The sequence below is a fragment of the Saccostrea echinata genome, unplaced genomic scaffold (assembly GCF_033153115.1).
Source record: "Saccostrea echinata isolate AGI-Se365-2 ecotype Australia unplaced genomic scaffold, CSIRO_AGI_Sech_v1 ptg000016l, whole genome shotgun sequence".
NCBI lineage: Eukaryota > Metazoa > Mollusca > Bivalvia > Ostreida > Ostreidae > Saccostrea > Saccostrea echinata.
In genome coordinates, this window is record NW_026889765.1 from 27,564,936 (window position 1) to 27,583,080 (window position 18,145).

Genomic DNA, 18,145 nt, shown 5'->3' on the forward strand with positions numbered 1-18,145 from the left:
GGTGGCCTCTCAGTGTGAGTGAAAAATTCTCGAGAGGGATTGATTTGCTTTTATACTAAATTTGACTGAAGCGCACTCCGTGTACCTCATCAATATATAAGGCTAAGGGCATGTGTGACCAGTCGACGGGGGTGCTTACTCATCCTAGTCACCTGATCTCACCTCTAGTGTTTTAGGGGTCCGTTTTTTTTTGTCCTATTCACGATTCTTTTCGTTTAACGGATTTATGAGATTGATCACTGTTCGTTATCTGTATATTTTACACGTAAAATTAGCATTTGACAATTTCAAGCATGTATATAAAGCTGAACTGAGTATATTGAAATAATAATTAATCTTTCTATACAGGATGGACCATATTCCACGTCTATCAGAGATCCTGTATGTAGGTCTATCTTGTAAGATAGGGACACAGACAGAAGTGGCAATCAGAAGGGACATAAAAGACATAGAGGACATCATTATGAATGCGGTTTATGCAGTAACAAAATCTGTATGGATGTACAGTGGTAGTTATAGAGAGGGATTCAGGCTTGAATCATCTGATAGGGATGTGATGACGTGGCCTTGTAATTATAAACTTATAACTGATATCTCCCAAGCTAGGCTTTACAATGCAACAAAACATAATATCATACTAATTGAAGATTCTGACACACCACCAGGATTTGTCAGACTGCGTGTCCTGACACCCATAAGGAATAACATGACACCAGTTCTTGTTTCCTTTAACGGCGGAGTTTATATATCTAGTTTTTTATGGAGATATAACTATTTTCATTCCCTTGCCAATGATAGCTTTTTTAATCAGAAGAATATAACAATCCATGGTCCATGTACTAATCTCTTGGAAGGATCTACTGAATATGATAATGCCCTTTGTTTTGCCACTTTTTACATGCCCGAATCATTACGAGGTTGGATTGGTAGATGTCAAAGACATACTTGGCCGCCCTTACCGGTGTTGGAAAAAATTTTAAGAAATGGGTGTCACTGTGTGGCTATTGAAAGTAAAATTGTATCGCCTTCTAACGAATTGGAATGGAGATTATCGTTTTCCCAAGCCGAACATCAACTTGTATGTACTATGAATCATACACAATTTCTATGTTACGGACTTTTGAAAATTTTTCTGAAGGAAGTTATCAATAACAGGAGAGAAACTGTATTGTGTTCCTATTACATGAAGACAACGATGTTCTGGTTAATGCAATTGGGGCATATAAGATGGTGCCCTAATAATCTGCTCGATTGCTTTTGGAAGTGTTTCAAATATCTTATTCATTGTGTTTATCGAGGAGTGTTTCCCAATTTTTTTATTCCACAGAACAACATGTTCATAAACAAAATAATCGGCTGTACACGTGATTCTCTTTTAGAACAGCTATACAAGTATTGCAGAATGGGTTTGTCCTGTCTACTGCTTAGTCCGACTCTAGGAATAATCTTAGAAATAGCCCTCAGTAACCCGTCAATTCCAGTATCCACTGCCTGCTGAGAGACACTTGACAACTACTGCAGAAATAGATAGGCATGGCATGTTTGAAATATTTGAGATAGGGATTTGTGGTTTTCATTTATCGGTTTATTATTTCTATTTTAAATCAGTTGAGAGACTATTTCGACTATCACTCTCCCCATTCCAATTATTAACATTACAGTTTTGTACTGCCGATACTCTTGTTTTTTTAGCCTTCACAATAGCAAACAGCACTTCATGTGCCACAAGTCGCATCCCACATAGAAAGTTACACCTCTTCGATACACTGATTTGTAACATGCTAAAAATGGCAGCAAGGTTAGGTCCTGTGTCTCATTTACTTTATCTAGCAATGTATTACTATAGAACAGGGAGATATGAAAAGACACTTCATGCCACTTGTCCCACTAAACAGAGACTGTCACAGGATTATAACTTGTTTTATAATGTATTTGACAGAAAAAGATACAATGAAGCAGTAGATAATCTCCCTTTGTGTAGAAGGATGAAAATGGCATGGGTAAACAATTTGCGATTAGTTGAGCATATCCCCTATATCGAAGAATTATGTTTAGAGCAAAATGTGAGTCAACAAAAAGCAAATTCAGTCTTAGTTCTGTCACCGTTTGTTATGGTAGAAATGATGTCTGTGTTATCTCACTATAGATTAGGTAATAGATCTCAGTGTTTACAGTCACTGAAAGACCTTCAGACATTGATGCTGTATGATGATGAAAGATATGTTCCTTTTAAAACGCGAGACATATCCTGGCAGATACTTGGAATCTGTCAGAACACGGTTGGAGACTTACACGGGGCTTTAAGGTCTTATGGAGAGTCGCTTAGAGAGGAACCATCCCACGAAATCCGAGAAGCCACAGCCATTAGAATAAGATGTGTTCAACAACAATTACACAGACAAATATAGACAATTATGCTTTATCATGTTTTTCACATAATTTCTGAAAATTTTTAAAAGTGGTAGTTCGTTTAGCTACTAATAAGAAATTGTACTTTTAATCGTTTCAGCTAAAATTTCTAGTAGAGTTCTGATGTTAAACATGTACAGGTATGTATGAAAATAAAGGGTGCTTTCTCACCAATAATATTATAACAGAAATGTTTATTATTCAAAAGGTAAATATACATTGACAGGCCATACAATTCGCGAATAACGTCGTTTTCTGCCTTGTTCCATTGTAACAGAAAAATTCATTCAAAAATATTCTCACAGCTCTTCCAAATTTCACAAATGAGAATTTCTTTAAAAATATTTTTAGCAAAAATTCATCGTTGAGATGTTGATTAGAGACTATCTTAAATAGTTAATAGACATTTTACATGCTGAAGAATCTATATATTTTAATGACACATATAACTGAACCAGGAGAAAGATAAAAAAACATGAAATTGTTCACTGATGTAAAAAAAAAAATGATGGAAGTGCCTCTGATTTTTACAAAATTTGTTCATACACATACATAATATTTATGGTATAAACTAGGACAGAGTCATTGAAAATTTGGACTTTTAATTGGTGGTAATCTCGTTACACTCGCTCAATATCAACTTATTAAACAATAATAAATATGTATTATTTTGCTTTCGGGACCATTTGAAATGTATTATTAAATGTTGAAGACTTTATATCATTTGGTGTAATGAAAGTAAGGATGGCAATCAAATAAAGAATTAAAATCGTTTAACCACAAGACTTTCCGATCGATTATAATTAACCGGTTAATGTTATCAAAATACACATTTTCGACTATAGTTAACCGGGTAATCTTATAAAAATACACATTTTCTGGATATATTTTTCATGGCTTACAATACCTACAATCAATAAAATGTTAGATAAAATGCTAATTACACACACTACTGCCTCACATGACCTATATTCATTGAAATAGAATTCAATGACATGATCTTGGAGGAGGGTTAAAGTTCTAATTTCTTTTGCTTAATCTCTGTATCTCAAATATGGAAAAAGTTAAACGGAGCTGACTGACCTGAACTTATTTAGAGTTTTAACTCTGATATCTAAGAAAAAATTACCTTCCCGCACAGAAACATACACCGATGCGTCACTACCGCCCTAATGATGTGATACATGTAGATGGGTACAGAAAGTAAGTCATATCAAGACTATGCTTGTACAGTTTTACCGATTAAAATTTATCAATTTCTTTCTTTTCTTTTTAAATTGATGTTTTATGTTAGAAATGTTTTTGTTAAAATGCTAGAGATATCTTAAACTTATGCATAGCAAAAAAATCCGCAGTTAAAGGGACTTTTTTTTTTAAAATTTAAACTAAATTAAGGGTTTCTTTAACCAGTCAAAGGAAAGAAGACATTTTATTTTAAAAATGCCGAATGGACGTTAAACAACAGACACTCAAGGATTTTTTCTAGCAAATCAAAAGCAAAATTTAACTAAACTCTGCATATAAATTTCTTGAGTTGAAGACAGAAGTGAATTTGTTTGTTTGTATGTTGTTTAACGTCCCTCTCGAGAATTTTTCACTCATATGGAGACGCCACCACTTGCCGGTGGAGAGCTGCAAATTTTGTCCTATACTCGGCACTTACGGCCATTGAGCAGTGAGGGATCTTTTTTGTGCCAGCACCTACTGCGACACGGGATATCGGTTTATACGGTCTCATCCGAAGGACCGGTCTCCACGTCCCACAGTGGGATTCGAACCGGCGACGTAAGGATCAACTCCTTACTTCGCGACTCTAGAGCAGACACTCTAACCACTGCGCTACGCGGGCGACGAAGACAGAAGTGAATAATAATGCTCTGTACGTGTGCATAAATCGCGACAGAAAAAATGTTCCATACAGTGTGTTTTGTACAACGCATGCTTGATTTTATAAGATCCCTATTTGTCGATAGTTTTTTGGGTTACCCCCTTTCCTAAGACCTGTATTATAAGGAAGACGCTAAATAATGCATTTCATGATGATATCTTCTGTTAGAAAATGTCAAAAAATTTATAATTCTTCTAAAAAAAAAATCGGAACCCAAATGTCAGTTGCAATCCATCGTCCCAAAAGTCAATTTTATTAAAGTTTAAACGCGTATAATCACAACATTCAAATTTATTGACCATAATCTCTTTATGATTTTTTTTTAAATTTCAAAACATAACTTGTTTATAATTGATATGTTTTATAAAAGATTACAATAAGTGTTTAAATATTTTGATTCGTCCATAGATGTAGTGATTTACCGTATAACGGGTACATGTATTTTCTGCGGTGGAAATGTTTAGGATTTGACCCCTGAAATGTAGCAAATTAATTTTTGCAGTTTTAATTTCTGCGGTTGCATTATACCGCAAAGAATTCATTTTTTGGAAATCACTACCAAATGGTATATATGGCGAAAGTATTTTACGTTTTAAACATTTAAGATTGACATGACTGTGTTCAAGATGATTCCGAACTAATAAGAAGCTCTGCTGCTCTTCTATCTTTCAGTTATTTGAAATGTTTTCGAATTGCATTTATTTCATGTTCTAGTATTCATAAAGAAATATTATACAGTTATAAGTTACAACGTTTTCATTTAATTCAGGTGGAAACCTAACGAGACATGATACACAGCACGGACAGCGTTTTGGACAAAAATTATGATATCTTAACATTTTCATAATATTTTGCGATTGAAATTTAATTTTTGTGGATTTGTCCTATGCGTATTATACCGCAAAAATTGAATAACTCAATTTTTAATTAATAATTTTATAAAGCATGCACTCTATATTTGCTTTAACTAACAGTGCCGTGGTTGTGCACGTAGTTCTCTTACAACAGCTTTATCAGTTTTACAAAATGGGTGTGTCTTGTCCACTGCTTAGTCCGACTCGCGTATCATTCCTAGAACCAGCCCTTGGTAGCACCTCCTTTTCATTATCCTTTGCAAGGGGAAAATCATAACTATTGCAAATATAGATATGCGTAGCGTTTTCTGCATTCCAAATATCGATTTATTATCTCTATTTTTTATCAATTGCCAAACTTTTACGATTATCACTTTCCCCATTCCATTCGTGAAAATTACAGAGTTGTACTGCAGAGGTTCTTGTTTGTTTAACTTTTACAGCAGCAAATAATACTTCATGTTGCACACATAAAAAGCTGTACATCTTAGATAAATGATTTGTAACATGCTGAAATTAGCAGCTGGATTAAGTCCTGTGTCTTTTTTCACTTTGCATTGTACTATATAAAAGGCAGGTATGATAAGACGCTGCGTACACTATATATCACTTCTCCAACTAAACGAAGAACTTTGCATGTCGTGATTATGAAGCGTCACTTAGAGATGAATTATCCCACATAATACAAGAAGCTACAGCTATAAGAATTAGATGTGGTCAACACCAATTACACAGAAAAATACAAGCACAGACATTGCTTTATATTGTTTTAAAAGCGTTCTAAAGATTTTGTAATATATATATATATATATATATATATATATATATATATATATATATATATATATATATATATATATATATATATATATATATATATATATATATATATACCAGTTTGTAAAACTAGTAAGTAGTAATATATAGCACTTATTTGTTCTCTTGATAAGCACAGGATGAAAAATGGGACTTCATTTAAACCAGAAACATCTTAAGCGATTTTGTCTTCTTGTGTATCTTTTGGTTGTGCACAGAGTTAACTATTTAAAATAGAAATAGATCAATTTATAAAATTCATTTTGCAGCTGAGGGAAGTCAGATTGCACATAGTAAACATTCTATGTTTTGTGCTTATGAATAGATATTTCCTTTTTATTTTAGTTTATCAACATCAAAGTGTTTAGGTTTGATCGATTGTTTTGAAATAATAAAAACAGATTGACCTGATTGATCTGATTGATAGTCAAGAAAATCATGTTTATGTTTCCTTCATTCTAGACTAATTCCATTTTGAAAAATCGAGTTGGAAACTATTCACATTTTCTTAATGGAGTAGACAAATTTAATTAATAACATTTTTATAAAAAAAAATATTGATAAATCATTGAGAAAGGAATTTAGGTATATATGTGAGCATTCAAGAAACTCTCTCATAAATTACATTTATATTCATAAACGTTTTTTTTTTTTGCAATCTTGAATAGTTATTGCCCTTGAAAAACCACTAGTAGTTGTAGTAGTTGTTTTGGCAGTAGTTGTTTTACTGCGCAATTCACCGCTAGGTGGCAGCTTCAATCAATCCTAAATGAAATTGAGAAAGATGTTGATCATTAAATCCTACTTCCCTCCCTAATCAACAATGTTTATTGGGGGAGTTATGTTCATGTTTTCATTTTCATACACACTTTGGGTAGTCTTGTCAGTTTTTGTTTGCCATTGTTAACTACTATGATTTTAATGAATTTTATTTTGGCATGTTTTGATTAGTTTTACATGTCATTTGCTCAAATAATTCTGATTGTAACGAATTTTATTGTGGTATGTCTTGATAATTCCTGCCAATTTTTCATGCAAAAAATTTAGCATGTCTGATTTTAAGATTTGTTTTGCTACTTATTTTGAGGTGTGTTTCTAGTTGTAATTACTAGTCGTAATTAAATAGCGTTTATCGGCAGAAGTTGATCCCTCACCTTTGATTTTCAGGGACACAATTTGATGTATAAGTATTTAGCATATGTTTTGTTGTTATTTTTCCATATTGTACATATGTTGTGTATATGAAACAGTTGATGGTCATTTTGCTAATAAATGACCATTTTCGATGCAACAAAAAAAGTTTCCTTTGCATAATGCATTTGCTGATGTAGAAAACATTCATTAATAATAGTAATATTTAATATAATAAATTCGATATAATAAATGTCACAAGACACTGATTTACGTTAAATAGTAGTATATGCAATTTTTTTCTAGAATTTACATTGTTGGAGTGTAACAGACATCTTGCCATGCACGGAAAGAATTAAATAATTACGCAGGATTAGAAAAATGCCAATGGAATGATTGATTTTACAGAAACGATTTACATGGACATTCATAAAAATGCCTGCTTGAGGTTGAATAAATATAAAATTCAACGTTTTGTGGTTGAATATGGAATTTATTTTACTCGTAAGACAGAGTATCTCGTCCTTCACATTCGAGAAAGAATAAAAAAATAATCCTGTCCCACTCGTGAAATAAATTCCATATCCAACTAAAAAACATTGAATATACTTTATGTATTTACAGTCACTGACAAACCTGAAGGCAATGCTGCTACATTGTAAATGACGAAGCTTACGTTCATTTTAATACCAGTGACATATCTTGGCAGATACATGTACTAGGAATCTGTCAGTATCTTGTGGGAAACCTATACAGGGCTTTATAGTCTGCTGAAGAGTCTCTTAGACAGAAACCATTCAACAGAATACAAGATGCTACAAATATTAGAATACTCTGTGTTAAACAACAATTATACAGAGATAGACAAGCATAGACATTGTATTATTTCGCTTCTGCAATAATGTTTTGATGATTTTAAAAGATGTAAACCAGTTCTTTGAATTCAATAATAGTTAGAATTAGCAACTATTTATTTTATTTACGGTTAGGCACATCATAAAAACATGATTTCATATAATCCAGAACCTAATTTTGAGATTCTGTCTTCCTGCATATCTCTTAATTGACCATTCAAAAGGGAAGTACATCTAGATTTAAAAAAAAATACTATGCAGCTGCAGGAAGTCAAAATGTACGTTGTAAACAATTTATAGTATGTGCTTATAAAAAGATATTTATTTTTTAATTTTTTTTTTTGAAGATCATTAGCATAAAAGTATTTAGATTTTATTTATTGTTTTGAGATGTTGATCTAATTAATAGTTTTGATTAATAGTCAAGGATATAAAAGTATGTCCTGTAGACAAATCTTTTATTTTGAAAATCGAATTAAAACCTACAGAATTGATTGTTTTTAATTGCGCAGACAAACATTTTTAAATAACCTTATTATGAATAAAAATGATAAACCATTGACAATGGTACTTCAGTTACGTATGTGAATATACATGAAAGCTTCCTTATTATACACTATATTCAGTGATATACTGAAAACCAAAAATTAGAAAATGTTTCCCTTATGAAAAGCCCTTTGCAGAATACGTTTTTTAGACGAATAGTTACGGTATTTTTATAATGCTTAAATTTTTTATATGACAAAGTTTACATACTCTTAGAATAATCCATTTAAAATTCTTTTTCTAGAAATTCAATATTTTCTATGCTTTAGCGATTCAAAGTTTGGAATTCTCAAATATATCTCATATTTTCATCGCCAATGTTACGCACCGTTACTCTGACGTTATGGGTGTCAATCCTGGTCAAGAAAAGTACTTAATGATGTACAAAATGACTCATTTGTTGTGTCTATTAAGGACACACGAGACCTTCCTCAATTACAGACAAATTTCCATAAAACTTCATGCTTTATCTATTTGCATATAAACCTGTTTATGCCCAAAAATTTGGGGTATATCACCAGGCTATTTATAGAGTTAGAATAAATTGGATTATCCTTATTATAGCATGCAAAAAAAGCTATTGAATGCTATAAATAAAGTCATAGTATATATTTTCCATTGAAACTATGTATCCAGATGGGAAAATATGATAGAAAATGAAATTTAATTTTTGAAACCCATGTTTCTAGGCTACTGAAGAAATTTTCTATAGAAAATGTTATTTTTCTCATTGTAAATGATCGAGTTATCTCTCTTTGATAAGAAACAAATGCAGTGGAATAGAATCTGTATAAACAAATGCAGTGGAATAGAATCTGTATTTACACCATGGATAATTTTTTTCAAATCAGAAACATGTAGTCATTATATTCATATAACAACATCTTTCTAAACTTCTATAGAAGATCAACAGAACATCACCAACTGTGCAAGTGTATTACTCACAATATTGAGCAAGTGGTCATTTACAATTCATAAAATACTGATGTAATGACTTGATAATTTTACAATTTGATGTTACTCTGACCTTACCCATGTTTTTTTCTGACAAGATAAACTTTATGCCATTCACAGGATCTCTCTGCAGGTGAGCAATACAAAGATGGTCATAATGAAGACCAGAAGCTGCAATTTTGTTAGATGTAAATTTATATAAAATATTTTCATCTACAAGATGTTTCAATGAAGAAGCATTTCTACTCATTACAATTGCATAATTGTCATTTTCAATAACAAACTCAACACTGAAGCTGTCTTTCTTCATCATCCCTCTTGATATCTCAAGATGAAGCACAACTTGTTGTAGAGCTTGGGAATCTGCTAGGGCATCATGGGCATCATAATGTGCTGTACATAAATCTTTCAAAAGGTCCACTGTCGCCCGCGTGGCGCAGTGGATAGAGTGTCTGCTCTAAAGTCGCGAAGTAAGGAGTTGATCCTTACGTCGCAGGTTCGAATCCCACTGTGGGACGTGGAGACCGGTCCTTCGGATGAGACCGTATAAACCGAGGTCCCGTGTCGCAATAGGTGCTGGCACGAAAAAGATCCTTTACTGCTCAATGGCCGTAAGTGCCGAGTATAGGACAAAATTTGCAGCTCTCCACCGGCAAGTGGTGGCGTCTCCATATGTGTGAAAAATTCTCGAGAGGGATGTTAAACAACAAACAAACAAACAAACAAAACAAAAGGTCCACTTATTTGTAAGATCTTCTGTTGGGAACTGCTTCTCTGAATAGAGATAATGTGTCTATGAATCCAATAATGAAGTCACTGGCACTTAGTCCTACCTGATGCATTGCACGGACAATAACACTGGAATCAAATTTTGCATTGTGAGCAACTAGCACTATGTTTGAAATTTTTTCAACCTTGCAACAAATGTTTTCATAGCATCCTTGGCATTCTTGAACATCAAATTCTCCTTCACAGCTATACCCGACACAGCAGTGGCAGAGGGTGAAATGGACTGAGTAGATGGAAGAACATACTGTGAAAATGAATCTTCAGAATCACACGCATCAATCTGGGTGACTTCACAATCTTTACCTAAATCATAAGGAAAAGGAATAACACATCAATATGTCACAAAGAAAAAACATACACTTTTACATTACAAATTTATTATTCAGGAAAAAATGAAGCAGTTGCATTGCATAATTATTCTAAAAATAATGCTTCAGTTCCATGCATTACTTCTGTGTCAATATATGAACACTTACCAAGACCCGTAGTTTCCATATCAAAATAAACAAATGTGCACTGGTCATGAGCAGTAGGAGTAGACTGGGGTTTTCTCAGGGGTGGTGGTATCTCTGTTATGTTTTCCATGTCTTCTTCATTGTTGTTTAGATCAACGCATGTTTTGTATGTAGTTCCCTCCCTAATCTCTGATGACTCTTGTTACTTCTTGGAATCTATTTTCTTCATTGCCCTGTTTTTCTTGTAAGCTGCTGTATCTTCTTTTTCCTTGTCTCGTTTCCTTTTCAAGTTCGTTTTCTTTGCACTGGAACTAGTGACTTGTCCAGGAGAAAGTAGCAACTTCTCATTTACCTGAAAAGAAAGAGAATATGATATCTTCATAACATTGAAATACTGTGATTACTGTATTGTCTTGAAGATAGAGTACTGTTATAATTGTGTGCAGTAATGAAATATACAAATTACTATACTATATACTAGGGATGGCAATCGATTACAGAATTGCTAATCGGTTAACTACAAGACGTTCCGACCGATTAATCGGTTAATCGTATCAAAATTCACGTTTTCTTGACAATTGTTTTTCAAGTATACCTAGCTCTGTCCATATACACAAATAGACCTAAATGAGACGATAGAGGTTAAAACATTCCATAAGTATTGATTCTGGATCAGAAAAATACGGTACATATTTTTTTATCTAAATTTCAGTAGACAATAAAAATTGAGAAAACCATGAAAAAAACCTAAGAAATCTTTGATAATTTTCCAGATCAGATGTCACAAAAGTTCTTTCTGCATTTTTACTATGATAACCAAAACTACATGTGAACTCTAAACAGCCCTTAATTTACAATGTTTGTTTAAAAATTACAAGTAAATTGCATTGAAAACTGAAAACGACAAACACATCTATTCACACTGCTCAATGATTCAATTATTGTCATTAAAGAATTACAGGACAATCGGGGTAACGACATAGTGTTTTCACAGTAATTATTTAACACTACGTAAACTGACCAATTACGCAACGGTCTCAATCTGGAGATTCATCATTACATGTACGTACAAATTTTATCCTTTAAATCCTAAATGATTATCCTTTGTGCAGAGATTTCTTTTTTTAAAATAATTTTTTTTAAAAATGTGTTCAATTTAACAAATATTTTATTTTTTCCGATTAACCGATTACAGATTTTCTAATCGATTGTCATCGTTCCGACCGAGTAATCGGTTAACCGGTTACAAATTGCCATCCCTACTATATACCCGTATTACATATTGATGTCCTAAATTTTTCTGTGCCATAGCACCAGCTATACGAGAGTCATTACTCTCAGAGCCAGAGTAGAAGGTGGACTTTGGTGTTTTACTTGCAACTGTATTGTTGAAACTTTCATTTTCATTTGCCTGAGTACTTCCTAAGTTGATCAATTTTTCAGCCTGCGATATGTAGAATCCAAAGAGAGATCAGAGATAAGATTTCAACTGCTGGTTAGAAAGGTACCTATGATAAGGAAGCTGCTGTGGCTTGTAGGTTTCAGGAGAAGAGAGAAATCCAAACCAGGTATCACATAGGCTGTGGTCTCCATAGACATGTGGTGTTATGGCCTCCAGAGTTTTCTTTAGACTGATCAAATCTTCTTGATTTTGACTGATGCAGTATTTGAAACACTTGCTGATATGATTTATGGTTTTGGTATTTAGTTCTTTGTAGTTTTTGCTCTTCTTCAGGTCATATAATTTATTTGTAAATTGTTTCATTGTATGGTTTTTGTCACTCTGCTTCTTTAGGGCTGGGTTAACCTCCAGACGTGCTCTTGCAACAGTTGTCGAATCATTGTCCATGATAATAGTACTGACATTCACATCATTTTGGCCAATGTTTTGCAACATCTGTATGCACATATCTGGTTCCATGGCTTTTGCACTTTTGGACCAGTTCTTTCGACAGTCATAGATAGGTAGAACCTTCCCAGATTTTTCAGAGTTATCAGCTGTTGCGAGTTGCAAAAGTGATGTTTTTTCCTGTTTCATTTCCAATCATTGCTGCATGTCCTGCAAAATTTTTATAACATGTACATAATGTATAAATTACAGTAATATCACAACTAAACTACTGTATAATTTCATTTGAAGATAAGATCTACTGTCTTACATTTTATGTATAACCAGTATGCCATACACTAATCAGTCTATTGAAGTTGGACTATCAAACAGTGGAAGATATATTCAATTTTTAAAAAAAAATTATATATGTAACCTTGTGTTTGCTTTTTATAAGTATTGCAAATATTATAATAAACTTTTTGATAAAAATACCTGTTACAGTACACAGGTTAGAAAAATGTACAATATATTTCCGTTACACAAGTAAAAATAATTCATAGCTTTCAACATTATTTTTGGTACCTTGATGATTCCTTCTCGACTGCAGCCATATCGTCACAACTCTTTTTGGCCACTTCTTCTAATGCCTTTCCTACTTCCCTCTCTGTTTTTTTTCAAGGTTTTATGGCACATAGATGGAATATTAAGTACACTTAGGAGCATTGATACTTTCTTCTGGCCAATACCTGCATGAAGCATACCTACAAAATATACACAATTTTGTAGACTGTTACTTTTACAACAAGTATACATTTAAATTATTGTAATTTATTATATCTTTACAATAGTGATTCAACTAGTAGACCATTCAAATATCATATAAAAATATGTCCTCAGAAAAGAAGTGCACTTCATTGTTGTTTGTAGTACATGTACATATAAAATTTAATGATCTATGCAATGCTTACCAAGAGCCAGTTTTGTGTTGACATCAAATGCTCTAGATGGATGGTCACTGTCTATGCGAGAGTGTCTCTTTCCAGTTGGAACTGATACCACCTTATCACAATTCACACACTTTATTTGTAACATTGATGCCAGTCCATATCTGGCCTCGAGACCATAAACTGAGAACAGACTTAAGTCAAAATTTTGATTTTAAATATCTTGAGTTTTATTTAACATACATACTTAAAATTTTGCAGGTTTGTACAATATTCCAGTATAAACATATCATGAAAATTTTGTTCTGTTATCAAAATTATTTCAAAAGTTATGTGGATTTTGAAATTTTGACTTAAGTCTGTTCTCAGTTTATGGTCTTGGGGTCAGATCTCGCCACATATATTCGTGAAGTTCAAAGGATGTCTGCAGAATTCACAGCCTTCAATCAGCTTCTCAATGACATACTGAATTTCAATAATCCTTCTTCCTTCGTTCCACTTTATCGTTACATCATCATCAGTGTCTTCAAAAGCTATCTCCATTTCCTCTTCTTCGATGTTTGATGGTACTGACATACAATAATCATGCTCAAAAGGTACATATTCTGGCAAATCGATGGAGTGAGAAGTCTCATCAGACAGAGAAAGAATTTCATCATCGTGACCTTTAATAAATTAAATGCACAGTTATACAATAATATGCAGGATATACACGAAGTCGTTTATACGTCTGTATGAACAATATATGAAAGAGAATCGAAAACAAGAAATCATAAAAAAAATTTCACTCACTTGGCCGCAAAAGTATTTCTTCTTGGTTTTTTCGTTGTTTGTTTATTTCTAACGCCCGTATTTTCCTCAACTTTCCTTCAGATATAAACTTTCTACCTTTACCGCGAAATTGCTCCTCCATGTTGTAAACAAACTAATAAAATTACCTCCAATTACAAAAAAGCCAGAAAGGGACATAATAATTTCTTAACATTCAGACCAATTTCGGAAATTATTCTGGAATTACGTAGTGGAAATCTTCACATTGCGGAGATAGAAAAATTTTTCTGGAAATAATGGAAGATACGTCACGTATGACCTTAAACCTGTTAGATGATAAATAAGTGATTCGAATATTGACAGCTAGTATGAGGTATAATTTGCAGTGTTTAGATGCGCAAATGTGAACAAGAATGGATTAAGGAAGTTTTTTTTTGTTTGTTTGTTTTTTTTTTATACATTTCCTTGATTTAGTCACGCATTTTTAAAACGTCGCACAGAATCTAGTAGGAATGTTGTTCAATTCCTTAAAAGCATAGGGCGCCATTGGAGAAGTGTCATTTCTAGTACTTGATATTCACTACTGGAACAGATAAAATATATACTGGATTTATTTATATATGATTTATTTAAATAATGAGTGGAGAATTCAAAACTCCCATATTTTTAAATAATTTCAAAGTCAAACTGTAGTAATTCTTCCTATTCAGTCGAAATCCCAAGGTCCCTGTCCCCTCTACTTGTCAGCCAATTTTCTTTTTTATTTATCTCTGCTAGTCGTTCATTCATTGCTTAAAAAATATCGTCAAAATTGCTCCTAACCATATTGTATAGTCCATTTATTTATAGGTCAAAATTTATTCGATGTAGTTCTAATTGACCATTGACATCTATGACATTTAGTACAACGTGACCCCTATCTAATTAGTTGAGAATTTTACATCGAAGACCCTATATTTCTGGCGTTTTATTACCTAATTACGACTGTTTTCAAAATTATCTAATAATAAAACGATAATTATATGTTCCAAAAATATAATTGTGTTCCTTTATCAAGAAATTTAGATACGCGATAAAATCCTTTTATAAATTTAATTAATATTAGTATATTAGTATGTATCCAGACGCTGACTTGAGCAAAGGTCGGGTATATGTATTCTTCGTAGAATTTACCAAAAATATGATATTGTTGAAGTGAATCTAAAATCTTGTCAAACGTTCAAGACGCTTTTTAGCTCGCCGATGCGTCAACTGCACTTTCTGCACAAGCAATTTGTCATATTGTTACTTTTTTTCTTATCTTTCATATTGTTACTTTTTTCTTATCTTTTATGAATTCATTCAATGAAAGCCATTTACATTTTCTTCTTATCCAGGGTCAGAGAAGTTAGCATAACAAAAATTATATGTTGACAAATTATTAATTCTAACATTTCTACTAATGTCACAATCTTATTTTTAAAGCAGATGTGTATTTGATAACTTCAAATATAAATCCATCTTGATTTTGTAGTATTTTTACAAAGTAAAGTAACATATGTTTCGTTTCTGTTTTGTTTCCAAGATCTATAAAACATTTCAATTTTATATTAGAAAAGACACAATGCTATTAAGAAAACAAAATCCTAAGAAGTTTCCCCGCAGAGTGGGCGGGGGAGAGGCCTCACTCTAGATAAAGACTACTCGGTGAAGTCTTACTATTATAACCTTGTGGCCATCGAAGACCAAACTATCTGTTATGACCTAGGATTGTATATGTTACAAAGTTGCAGGAACTTTGACAAGATTAAACTGAAATATCTCTGAAAAATATAAAGATTCATTCGAAAAGAACGCGTCCTTGAAACCGGTCTTTGTAGCTCGATGTTTTCCTGTTTGAAATTGCATACTCGAGAATGATGATGCCTTCGCATATCTATCCCCACTACTCAGTGTCTATATGGACGAAAATAATATTATTATTACATCATGGTCAGTATACGCTCTCCATACATAAAATTATAGAAAAGAAATGTTTATGATTGAAAAGAAATCTGCAGTTCATCAAAAAAAAATATCATCTCTACTCGTAAACAGCTGATCCCGGAAGTATTTTCAGGAAAAACGTAAATGAATTATATTCAGCATCTTTATTAAACAATTCGCCAAAGACTAAAAGAATTAATAGGGGTCATGTCACAAAATATTAAAATAGGACAATCAGTATTTATTCAGGAGAACGGTGTTTTGTTGAATATTTAATGTAAATAAATCCCCGCCATTCTAATGTCAGCGATGAATACTTATGTCCAATGATTGTATTTGCAGCTGTTTAGCAAACATTCAAACGATCATAGGGCGTCTTATAATAGAAATATATAGAACCATATACCAAAGTGGAAGCATGTCACATATTACGCATGACATATGGAGATTAATTTGATTTCAAAAAATATAAACATCTATTCGTTATATTTTTTCATCGCCGATTACAATAATTTATTATAGTTTACTATATGTAACTATAGCTAGTTTTAATAAATACATTGGTACTTTGAATTACTGAGAAGGTTTCAATAAAACTTTTTTTCAGAGTTAGAGCTTTAATATCCCTTTAACTACACATCAATGAAGTAAATTTTAGAAATAATATAGTTATATACCTATTTTCTATTAATATCGAAAATGTGCATGTAAGAATTAGAGAAAATGAAATATAACAATTTGAAATCCATAGTAAAAATACTTTGACTCACTATAGTAGTAATTTTTTTTAACTATAGTAAAAACTTTGATGCTATAGTAGATTATATTGTACTATCGAAAACTGAAGTTTACTATAATATTTTTTGTTAGGGAGGCTTGCTCATATTCCCCCTTTTCTTTGAATACTCAATTGTTTGATTTCTAGATTATTGCATTGTATGACATGTTCTTTTAAGGATACAAGCCTGAATGTAATCAAATAAATGTTTTGAAGAAAATATATATATTGATTGATATAATGACATCAAAACTTGATGATTCATATTATGTGCCTTGGTTTCATTTAGTTCATGTTATGATTAAAAAAAAAAAAACAGTATTAGGATTCATTTTCCAAAAGGGCACTAAAGGGAACTGACAATTTTCAATTGAAGCCAAATTGAATGTTTAAGATTGATAGATATGAAAATTGTGAATATAGATCAATGAGAGAATCAAGTACACGTTTTTTAATTTTCCTTCCCCTATGAAGAAAGAATTGAGTTGAAAACAGGAAATTTGATACTTTTCGATGTGATGCAAAACAGTTACTTATAATCTTTATCACTAAAATAGTTGAATTTATAATAACCAATTAATATTAATGAATTATTGATTGTATATTTAAGGTAGTACAAAATACCCATAAAACCTATTTTAACTGATTTCTTAAAAATTACATGAGAAAAAAGAATAATATCTTTATATTGACAATAATCAATGATCTTTGTAAGAAAAATAATAAGCTGAAACATGTTTTCGTCATATTTTCTTTTTTTTAAAAATTGAGACATCTAATATATTGGTGACTTGGGAACTTCCTTTTTAGAATGTGTTTATGCTGTCTAAATGTGAACCAACAGTCTATTAAATGCAGTGTTACTTTTGATCCATAAGTAGTAGAGGGCTGATATTTGGACATATACATGTATTTAAGTGGTCTCCATTCTTTATGTACAATAAAGGTCAAGGTCATGTTAAGAGGTCAAAGGTCAAATATTGTGACGTCATCTACTGAATCTTTCACTATTTTGCTATTGAAATTCTTTTAATCGCCAAAATATCTGTAACCATCGGTTCAATTTTCCTTATTTTGACACATTTTAATGGGTGATCCTTTCTAATCAATCTGTTGATTTTTTTAAAAATTGAATTATACATTTTCTCTTCAGAAAACTT

General features: G+C 32.1%; 1 protein-coding gene across 1 annotated transcript; it reads left to right on the plus strand.

Annotated features, from left to right (window-relative positions):
* The first annotated feature begins 349 nt into the window (after positions 1 to 349).
* LOC133188274 (uncharacterized) lies at positions 350 to 1,498 on the plus strand. Its single transcript, XM_061323645.1, has one exon. It carries the CDS (start codon positions 350 to 352, stop codon positions 1,496 to 1,498), a length of 1,149 nt encoding a protein of 382 aa, XP_061179629.1.
* The last annotated feature ends 16,647 nt before the right edge of the window (positions 1,499 to 18,145 follow it).